This window comes from Macrobrachium rosenbergii, chromosome 47 (genome assembly GCF_040412425.1).
Source record: "Macrobrachium rosenbergii isolate ZJJX-2024 chromosome 47, ASM4041242v1, whole genome shotgun sequence".
Taxonomy (NCBI): Eukaryota; Metazoa; Arthropoda; class Malacostraca; order Decapoda; family Palaemonidae; genus Macrobrachium; species Macrobrachium rosenbergii.
Genome location: NC_089787.1, coordinates 28954271 through 28965868, shown reverse-complemented (window position 1 = coordinate 28965868; position 11598 = coordinate 28954271). Strand labels below are relative to the sequence as shown.

General features: G+C 38.4%; 1 protein-coding gene across 7 annotated transcripts in view; it reads left to right on the top strand.

The window, feature by feature from the left end:
* The first annotated feature begins 8894 nt into the window (after positions 1–8894).
* The window catches only part of Su(z)12 (Polycomb protein Su(z)12), a 28276-nt gene continuing 25572 nt past the window's right edge, over positions 8895–11598 (top strand). For 4 of the 7 annotated variants that reach the window (XM_067090489.1, XM_067090492.1, XM_067090487.1 and 1 more), the window contains exon 1: positions 9206–9429. In XM_067090489.1, the coding sequence (XP_066946590.1) occupies positions 9339–9429 (91 nt within the window). In that variant the 5' untranslated portion in view covers positions 9206–9338. Of the gene's footprint in view, positions 9430–11598 lie in introns of all 7 variants that reach the window. The other 3 variants (XM_067090490.1, XM_067090488.1, XM_067090493.1) reach the window with 2 other exon arrangements.

Sequence of the window (11598 nt, the reverse complement as noted above, 5' to 3'; positions counted from 1 at the left end):
TCACACAGGGTGTTGCAAATAAGGAAATTGCTAAGTGACTTTGTCATCTGAGGCTGGAAGACAGAGACCTCAAAGACAGATTCTTTGGCCATGTGATGGCATGGGGAGAGACTGCTCAGTCAGGAAAGTAATATATTTAGACACAACATAAAAGTCCAGGCAAGCATGGAGAATGGCCATAGCTGAAGATACAGAGAAGTGGGTTATTCAGGCAGAAAGTGTGCAAGAAAGATCACAATGAAACTCATTTTATGTCCACCTCATAATGGGAAACCCAGAATTAGCAGCATTAATGGAACCACTGGCCTCTTGAGAACTTTACGTGAAACAAAAGATTTAAAAAATCTTATATGTATGCCACCAGACTGCAAAGGTTATAAGTTAAGCTAATACAGTAACCAATGTGCTCAAGGAATTATGGAAATGTTCATCCCATTATAGGAAATTATCACAATTTTCATGTTCTTATTACAGTACTTACAGAAATGTTTTTGTTTGATCACTGATCCACCAGCATGACAATGAAAGAGACTATACTGTTTTGTTTTACCAACTTAATGTGTCATATTTTTCCCAGTGAAAATATAAAAGGAAATACTACAGTATTTGCTTAATACTATGCAAGTATCAAATCTGAAATCTAGGTACATGAGACTTCCAAAAGAATGAATTCCTACTAACAACCATGTCCACAGAATGTTCTCTTGAATCATAAACTATGGAATTTTGATGCAAACAAATCTGGTACTGCATTAAATTATGACAGGATAAGGTACTTCACCTAACAACCCAGATGAGGTTAAGCAGAAGGATGTGATTATTATTACACTATCATCATTATTCAGAAGAAAGTGATATCAAGAACATAGGCTAAATATCTGGGACTATTATTAAAAAAGGGTAGGCTAGTACATACTTGTACAATGCAACCATCCATATGGAACAATATCTAGGGCTTGGCTCAAGTTGAAAATGGTCAAGATAGACCATACTTCTACAATGCATCATCCATGTGGAACCATTTTGGTATTTAGTCTCATTTATATGGATATAGGACTGCAGCAACTCAGACTTGAGGCCTAGTTGAGTTTAACCCATTCAGGACAGCTAGGCTTGGAGGGGGATATAATATAAGCTATCCAGGTCAGATATGACACTGGACCTTTGGTTACATGAGGTTAGGTTAGGATGTACAACTGTGTGGGGCATATAACAAACCATTACTGTCAAGATACCTAATTATAGCTTAGACCAGACCAGGAGTGATACTATAATACTTTAATTCCTAGCCAACACTGAATTAAATATCAGAAATGGATGAATGAGGGTCATTTCAGCATTTTTCCCATAGGTAATACTGAGGGCAAAAGAATAAGATATTATGTATTTACCAATAAAAATATTAAGACTTGCATCATTTCCAAACCCCAGAGTTACTGTTTTGAAGATGTTGGTTTTGTAAGTCTGTGGATATTAGCCATATTAGGTGATGTACATTATAGCACTTATGGGAGTATTTTTATTTGACCACTAACAGGCCTATGCCTCTCCTTCACTAATGGGACAAGAAGAATATATGCCTTCTAGCTTCACACCTCCTAACCTCCAGGTAAGGAATATGCTTTGTGCAATGTTGGACTGGAATGGAACAGAATACAAAATTTGGGCTAAAGGCCAAGCGCTGGGACCTATGGGGTCAATCAGTGTTATAAGGGAAACTGAGAGTAAAGGAGGTTTAAAAGGTGTAAAAGAAAGAAGGCCTCGAAGATGCACTATGAAATTAAGAGAGAGTGGAACATATGATAGAAGAATGAGAATATGAACAGCGGTACAGTAAAAGGAACGAAAGGGGTTGCAGCTGGGGGCCAAAGGGATGCTGTAAAGAACCTTAAATAATGCCTACAGTGCACAGTGAGAGGTGCACTAATGGATGTTTTGCGCAGCGTTACAGGGAGACTGGGTATCCCGCTAGGCTAGGCTGCGCCTAAGGTGAGGTGTATTTCTGTAATTCAATCTACTGATTATTTTCAATTTTCCAACTTAACTGTAAGTTTTCCAATTTGTTGCTTAACGGGCTAGGTCAGGTCAAGATGGGGTCTCGCCGCCAAATTGGTGTGGACCCAGCACCCTATGTAAAGTTAAGCTAAGGGGTCAGGTCACGAGGCATCCTTGTAGGCCTAATTTACTCCATGGCTCTTAAGGTCAGGTTGGATTAGTTTCTACAAACTATATAACCATGATGGTTGTAAAAATGAATAAGGCAAATTTTGAAAGTAATTTGGGTGGAAAATAAAGTATCACATAATTAGGCCTATATGTAGTCTTATTAGTTTACCATCAACTATTTTAGGCCTATATATATAAAAGGTACGATAAACGTATATTCAACACATTTACGAGACAAAGCTAGGCCTAAAATAAAGAGTAAGTCTGTGAGTGTCGATGAATTGAGAAAAATAACAACGACGAGGAAACAGGAACGGCCTACAAACTTCAGTCTAGGTCTAACATGGCCTCCATGGGCCCTCAAAAACACTAATAAAAATGGTTACATTTTAAGAAAAAACTAAATAAAATTCTATATTTCTCTTACCTAAATAACATTCATATGACTCTTTAAAGCCCTGCACTATTTAAAATCACCAAACACTAATTTACACAAATTAACTCGACGAAGTCATGTCTGAATTTGGTGGACGATGACTAACCTAGACTGGTTGAAAGGGATAAAAATATTAGCATTTTGAGTAGCCATCTTAGTGAGAGACATGAGATTATTGATTGTTTGTCATAAAGTGTGGGATATAATTTTTCACATGATAGACAATACGCAAGGGTAGAAAATGAAATTGCACAACAATAGATTTACGATATGATAGCATCTCTCTCTCTCTCTCTCTCTCTCTCTCCTATGTTTATGTTTTTTTTATTATCATAATAAAAAAAGGAAATTTTACAACTATTAAATCTAAAGTCTATGTAAAATTGAAAGTGATTTACATTCGTTGTGCTCATACAAAATAAAAATTAAATAAAGGAACACGATGTTTGTAACATGAAAATGTAAATTAGTATCATATAAGCTACAATGATCATAATATAAATGTGAAACGTCCGTCGTCCATGGCGTGGGGCTCACATCTTGAAATTGCTAATTTGTGCCGATTTGCATGTTTAATAAAGTAAAGAGAAGGCAGTTTATCCTTATTCTGAAATTTCAATGTGTTACTAACATTACATAACAAAGATCACTCAAGCCTTTCAAACCCCTAACTTTTATTATATGATATGATTACAGCATCACAATGAAGATTGGTATCAGGGGAAACCCATGGTCGGGCCCTCTCTCTCTCTCTCTCTCCCTCTTTCTTTGCTCGTACTAAAATGGTACTAGCGATCTACTGACAGATACACCACACATTGTGTTACACATCTTTCGCTCCCAGCCACAGATGTTTTCGGCAAAGGAAAGTGAAAAGATACTGTGTAATGTTCTAACATTAATGCGACTGTTAATTACATAATATTGAAAATGGAATAGTTTAAGGAATATTTTGTGACATATTTCTGCAATCATTCCTTAATGTTTTTATCAAAACAATTATATATATATATATATATATATATATATATATATATATATATATATATATATATATATATATATATATATATATATAATATATAATATATATATATATATATATATATATGAATTGTGTATACAATCTCACACAGCGCAGGAATTAGGACAGACACTCTGTACCCCACCGTTTATAATCCTGACACCTCACAGGATTTATCAGCTGCAATGTAATAAAAACAATCTGGTAGCGATCATCTCCAACCCGTTTCCCGACCATTCTTACTAAGAAGAGGAAAAATCTATCCTCCTATGCTTTTTTTCATAACTAGAAGTTTAAAGAAACAAAAAAAGGAAAAACAATATGCGTCTGGGAACAGCCTTCAATTTGCATGTTAGATAATAATTATCTCTTCTTATTGAACGGATGTACTGCAGTGGTCCCAGGCCAGAATACATCCTTGCAACGACGGATGTAACAGTCATCCCCCGGCCATCTCGACCCAACCTTTCGTCACATCCAGACGGAGTATAGTCCGAAATTTCCTTCCCCTTTGTAGCTCATTTGAAGCACTCACTCGCCTCCGACAACGGTGGCTCAAAACCGGTTTCTCTCTCTCTCTCTCTCTCTCTCTCTCTCTCTCTCTCTCTCTCTCTCTCTCTCTCTCTCTCTCTCTCTCTCTCTCTCGCTGCATGTCATGCTAGTCTAAGTGTTACCACGGTGAGAATTTCCTTTATGACTTTGAAGAAGAATCACAATGATTATACCGATTTCCTCGGTTCATAGACCATGTAATTTGTGCATCGAATTGTATGCAATTCTTCGTCAAATGATTTTATAAAAATAATCAACGGTACGCATCCATATGCAGAAGAAACATTATACATCCCATTATGAAAGTTATGTCTTGAGAAACTCGCAGTATTGTTTCTTCTTAACTCGAAGATGAGAGTGGTTGAGCGAGACCGAGGTATTGGTTATCTAAGAGGTCCAAGTTGACTGACCGGCGGTCGTCTCGTTTCCCGTCTCCCCAACGGACCAAAAGTGCCTTGGTCCAACACCGCGACACAAATAGACTTGAACGGTTGGAACTTTATTCATTGAATGCTATGAATTATGACAATCGACTAACCTCTATAAGTGTATGCTTAGTTCTACGGCGTGATTCGCGTTTAACGAATGCTTGCTGTGGTAAAGAGATGGTTGAAATTTTCATGATATATACATACGGTGCATACTTACATATATATGCATATATATGTATATACTGTATGTACAATATATGTATACACACACACACACACATATATATATATATATATAATATTGGAGTTTTGATGCTTGTTTTAATGACGCACTAGAAAAAAAAGAGATATCTCAACATTACTGACATTCAGAAAATTACCGTATCAAGAGAATTCCCACTGAATAGTCCCCACAACGAGGTCATACACAAACACACACGCACACACACTATATAACCATAACTTAAAAAGCAATGGCTCCATCAGGCTTCATAGATATTCACCATACACCTTTTCCCCAATATACGAGTTGACATTAAAAGGGAAGAGGCATCCAGTTCCCAACAGTGTCTCTGGCAATGAGGTTACTGTCCTCATGACCTTTTTAATATACTGGGTCAACTGGTAGGTAGCAGTCGGATCAAGCAAAGGATATCCACTTAGTCTCATACACTCATTCTTCCTCAGATTTATTCCCTGCTTCCTTCTTTTAAAACCATTTTCAAACTATTTCCTTGTTTTCTGCAGTTCCTCTTCACGATCCCAATCAGTTCTGTGTCATCTTCAAACATCTGCCGTTCCGGACTCCATTCATGACTCATTCTTTTAATACGACAACGCTACTGTCCTTTTTTCATCATTCATTTCATAAAAATAATGAAACGCACTGAAAACATAACCTACAATCTTCGTTGATTCAGCTTTACACAAAATTAGTAAGTCTCCTAGCTGTAAATTCTGACGTTTTGTTTCATTCAAGAAAAATGAAATCACTTAACAATTTACCAGCATTTTTCGATTCTGTTATAAGCTTTTTCTATGACCATATTATGTAATGCTTGTTTCCTCATTTACTTTAAAACTTTCACATAATTATCTGTCACATATCCATTATCTAGACCTATGTTGCTCTTCTCCGGTCAATTTTGTCATTGTCTAATTTTCTCTTATGAAATTCCAGCTATACACCTCCCTTGGTGTATGGGATAATGACATAATCTTGTAATTCTTACAGTTTCCTCAATCACCTGTACATTCACACTTTCACCACTGTAATCATTCTCGTCTTGACTGTCCTATCCATCGAGCTGCATACCAGTATATGAGAGAGAGAGAGAGATAAATGGTTTATACTTGTATAGCAACGTCATGCCATTATTCATGGGCGTATTAGGGCCGGAAGGAGAGAGAGAGAGAGAGGCAGTTGGGTTACGTAACCAACCGCCGAATCTCAAGGCAATAACAAGTCAGTCCATTGATCCGGTATTATATTTGTTGGAGGTTTCCTTTTTAGCCTTTTAGTTCCTAAATGCTTTCTTGCATTCTTTTTCAAGAGCACGAATATAAATGCTGAAACACACAATATATATATAACATTTAAAGAAGAGCATTCTCAATCCCCTCATCTACCCATTGTAGGACTATATGGCTAATCTCCTCTCTCCACCATTTTGCTGGTGGTGAATGACCTATTCTTCGCCAGTGCGAGATTAACGAAGAATATAATGGTTATTCGTCATATCTTATAATTCATGCTAATGACGAGTTCATAAGGGTCTTCCCTAGCTTCAGACACTACCCTGCTTTCATTCTTAACGACATTTGCTCATTATACAGTCACCTTTCGTTCTACAATGACTATTACGCCCTAGTGGGAAGGGTCCGTGTTTCACATTCATAAAGCGGTAGTGATCGCACGACCGAGTCGTATGATAACGCACATTTGCATGATTGTCTCTTTGCAAAACGTGCGCCTAACGCTGTTCAGTTGTAAGGAACTGACTTAGACTCAAGTCTTTTTAGGCGAGAAAAAACAGTTTGGAATCCTAGCATTTATAAAGATTCATTTTATTTATATTTTCTGCCCTTCTGCAAGACACTTCTTGATTTGGCAAGAAAGGGAACGCCATTCCTTAGGAAATTACAACCGATCTCTCTTTTTTTTTTTTTTTTTACGTTCACGGATTATTTTCAGGGTTGGTGTCGACTTCTAAAACTTAATCTGTTCGCCTCCCAAGAGAGGAAATGATTATTTTTTCTCTGAGGAATTTTTATTTAATGGGTTTTAGTTTTTATGTGGCGTAAAAGACGTCTTAAAAGTCTTAGGATTTTATGGCAAGAAGATTTGGTTGTGGATACTGAGCAGTCTCTATGGCTAGACTCTCTCTCTCTCTCTCTCTCTCGTGGTGTTAAAAGCAGCATAGTCGCTTCACTGGCAAGTGGTCCAGGGTACGATCCTTGACAAAGAAAGGACGAACTAGGCTTGTTCCCTGAAACCCATTTTGTCAACTAACCTAAAGAGTGAATTATTTCGTTGTCAGTCGTTAGTCGCCTTGAGAGAGAGAGAGAGAGAGAGAGAGAGAGAGAGAGAGAGAGAGAGAGAGAGAGAGAGAGAGAGAGAGAGAGAGAGAGAGAGAGAGAGAGAGAGAGAGACGAGACCGTAGCTATAATTTTACTGCATTAAAATTCAAACTGGGAGAAACGTATATCATGATCGCCTCGCAAATGGCCTCTAAATTCCCGCTTCTCTTGTCTTTCCTCCAGCCATTTCCAACCTCCCCTTCTCATAGTTCTCATTCATGTAGGTCTAGGCCTTCCAACAGCTCTGGTGCCCACAGGAGCCCGGCACACACTATCACATACTACTACCCGAGGGGGTGTGAGGAGGGTACAGTACGTCCAAGCTACCTTGATCTCCCTTTCATTATGATCTCTTCTACGACTTCCATAATTTTCTGTATGATATTATTTCTAACTCTTTACTGCCATCAGACTCCTAATGTTCTTCTTAAAGCTTTATGTCTATAAAACCTTTAAGATTTGTTTTCATTGTCATACCACGATTTATGTCTATATAGCAATTCTCGTCGTGCAAGAGTTAGTTAATATTATGTTCAATCTTACTTTCGTATGTAATTTCATCCTGTTTGTTCCCAAACCCGCCTCTTTTTTTTTTCTTCCCATTGTTTGGTTTGCTTTTTTTTTGTCTGTCACTAAATTCCAGCGCCAAAGAATGCCCTGCTGGATATAATTTTTTTATATTTGACAGATTCAACTTCATTAATTCTTTTTCAATCTAATGTTATCTTATTCTTTATGTATATTGTTATTTCTGTTATCCTAGATTTACTATGGACCACATTTCTAGATATATTATACACTTAGAAAAATAATTCTTGCGAATCTTGTGGCGTCTCAATGATTAAAACAACACCACCTGCTCATTCTAAGCCTCTCGAATTTCTATCGTTGCTCCGGTCAGTCTCTCTCTGGCTCTCTCTCTCTATCTCTCTCTATGATATATACAGCGTATATATATACATATATAGACATACTTGAAAAAGATTGCTTAAGATAGCAAACTTTATCATAATAAGACAGCACCATAAAACAAAAGTGTTATTAGAACTCTAGCATGAAAGATCCTTTGAAAGAAAAATCGACGCCATATTTAACATTTCCCGTGCACCCTCCATTCAGTCACATAACACCTCACTTCAATACCCATAGGTATTTTAAGGCTTCATTAATCATATATAAAAAGTTTCTTTTGACAGCCGCTCAGAGACTCCGCGGAACATCATATTTGAAAAAAAGGCGGGAACGGTTCCCGCATTCTGGTTGTCTTCTGTTTGTACCGTAGTCGATGTAAATATACTACCTACTGGAATAGCTCCTCTGTAGTGTTTCTAAAAGTTTGTGAGGTTCGTGTGTTAATTTGATATTAAATCATTAAGTAATGAGGCAGTTGGATATATGTGTAAGTTATGGAAATTTATGTCTTTCATATAAAAACAAAGCGAGGTTGTAGGTTCCATATTGATGAAATATCCGCAAGTCATAGTAGTGTTTCTAACATTTTGTGAGATTCATGTATTGATTTAAAATGAAAAGATTAGTTAATGATGCACTTGAATCTATGCATGAATTATGAAAATGTTTATCTTTTAGATAAAAGTGCAGCGAGATTGTTGATGCCACATTAAAGAAAGATCCCCATCTTGAACAGTTTCGTGGTAGTGTTTCTAACAGTTTGAAAGGTTCGTGTGTTGATTTAAGATTAAATGATCAGGCGACGAAGCAGCTGAATATAGGCGTAAACTACGAAAACTTACATCTTTCAGATGAAAACGAAGGTGCCATATTAAAGAAAGATCCACATCTTGAATAGCTCCGTGGTAGTGTTTCTAACAGTTTGAAAGGTTCGTGTGCTGATTTAAGATCAAGTGATGGGGCGACGAAGCAGCTGAATGGAGGCTTAAATTACAAAAACTCCCATCTTTCATAATAAAATAAAGCGAGACTGTACGTCCCGCACGAAAGAAATGCGAGCAACGACCGAATTACGGACCCTCATCCCGCCGGGTGGAACGCGGCGAGTTGAGTAGTCCCTGGATTGAGCGGTAAACAAAGCCCCGAAAATCCCCCCTTACAAACATTCTTCCGTCGGAAATAACGCCTCTCTTTCCCCCTTCGATGTGAGAGACTGTCGAGGAGGCCGTCGACGACGATGCCCCAGAAGAAGAAAGATGGGATGGGGCTCGACAAACCCGTCACGGAGGTTCAGGCCGATCACGAGCTCTTTCTACAAGCCTTCGAGAGTGAGTTTTCAGGCAGCTCGAGGTCGGGGTTGTTGCCCCGAGGAGGACTCGAAGCCCCTTAGCGTATTTTTCTCTGATAAATTAGTCAGTTGGTTGGTGTTGGATGCTGTAACTCGTGTTTCGGGCAGTGCTGGGTACTACCACCGCGCCCCTGTAGGTTCGGTAACCACCAGGTTACGTGTAAATGGGGCCACCGTGTCCAGTGCTGCCAGCCCCTTGGGGATGAACGTGAAAACATACACGAAAGAATGTAAATGTCGTAAACACAAACATTAGTCATGAAATGTAAACACAGACATCAGGAAAAGGCGGTAAACGCCGAGGTCGCCTACTGGCGGGAATCAGGCCGCGGTAGTAGTCTTCAGTTTTACCTCAGTGGGAGTATGAATAACCAGATTTAATTTCATGTAACCCAAATTTGGACGCCTTGCCTAAACCTGACCCGGGGGGGATCTCCCCAAGTAATTCGTGACCCTGTATCTATAGGTATAGTGGGCATAATTGTAGAAGGCTTTTTAGGGGGAAATTGCCCTAACTAGACTTACCTAACCTGGCTGGGGAAGCTTTGCACCCCCTTCCCCCAGATCCCCCTAAATAATTTGTTACCCATTACCCTGTATTCTACCCTAATTTGATAATGGTTGGGGGTTGGATTAGGTTAGGTTAGTCTGCAGTTTACCGTTGTACTGTAGGTAAGGTCTAAGATAGGTTGGGCTGTTATTTCTAATCCATGATAGATTGTGATAGGCTTCTGCATTGCTTATTAATATTTCCGTCTTGGTTTCACATATCTGAGGCTAATCACGCTTTTAGGCTCAACCTAGGGTAACCCCGGGAGGCTAAGACGTTAAGTTAAAATGTGGGTTTACGTTGACGTCAATTTTCATTTTTATACCAAAATTAAACTGCATAGTCAGTGGGACTTGATGGCATAATTATTGGTAGTATTGACCAGATTAAGGGTAGTTTTGAGAACGACAGGAGCAGGCTCGAACGCTACCCTACTTCCGGGCAGAAACTTAGTCCATGTTTCCAGTTTTGGGTATTACTTGTGGGCTCAGGGTGGGTGAAGCCCCCTGGCCAGGTCAGGGCATGACAGTGTAGGTTAGGTTAGGAAGGCAAGGTCTGGTTAGGTCAGGACAAGGCAGATGTAAAGGTCAGGTTTTTCCTCGGCGGCACCTGTGTCAGTCGTTCTCAGGTGGCTCCGATTAATAGACAGAGACACCCAAAATCCAATTTCCCATAGATTTTTGGCCCAGGCCATATCAGAAGCACTGACCTACTTTACAGGATTATGGTAGCTTAGCTAATGCTAGTTGAGATTGAAAATAAGTTTTGTATTCCTACAGTAAAATTTGACCTTATAATTGTTTCTACTAGGCAGAACTAGTCTAGTTATGATGATGATGGTATTAGGGTAAAATTCTACCTAGGTTATTGTTTTATATGTGGTTTTGATAAAGTTGACATTCACCTTGTATGAAATGGTTAAGTAACCCATTCACATCCCCCTTAATCTCCTAGTGGTATACTGTATATTTGAGTGTGACAACAGATAGGCTATTAGTGATTTACCTTGATGCATCCTAACCTAACCTAACCTAATCTAATCTAATCTTGGATGTTGGGTCCTGATTAGGCTCGAGGCTTAGAGCACCATAAGTGAGTAAAATACTTTATGGGGATGGATTCTGATCTAATCAAGGATGCTGGGTCCTAATGTTTTCTGGAGAACATTGCCCCATGGAACCCCCACCAAATCTTACTTAGCCTAAAGCACAGTAAAATATATGGCAATGGTTTAAACACCGTAGAATTATATAACATTACCTCTTCTTAGTGTGTGTCACAGTTCCACAGTTCCATGCTGAGTGTGATTTTTGATGAGATGTGACATGAGAGTCATTTCAAACCAAAAAAATCAGAAAAAACATATTTAAGTATCAGACACTTGTAAAATTTCATTAGGTCTGACAATATCATGAAGTTTCTCAAGTCGTGCTACAACGGGCCTAGATTAAAAAAAAAATGTACTCTATTTGATTTTACTGTTATGTTTAGTATAATTATCAGTATGAAATGTGTTAAAAGAAGTATAGAATTGTATCACTAAAATGCAAATGCATTTGTAAACATTCATTAACAATTACTATACAGTACCTGGTTTGG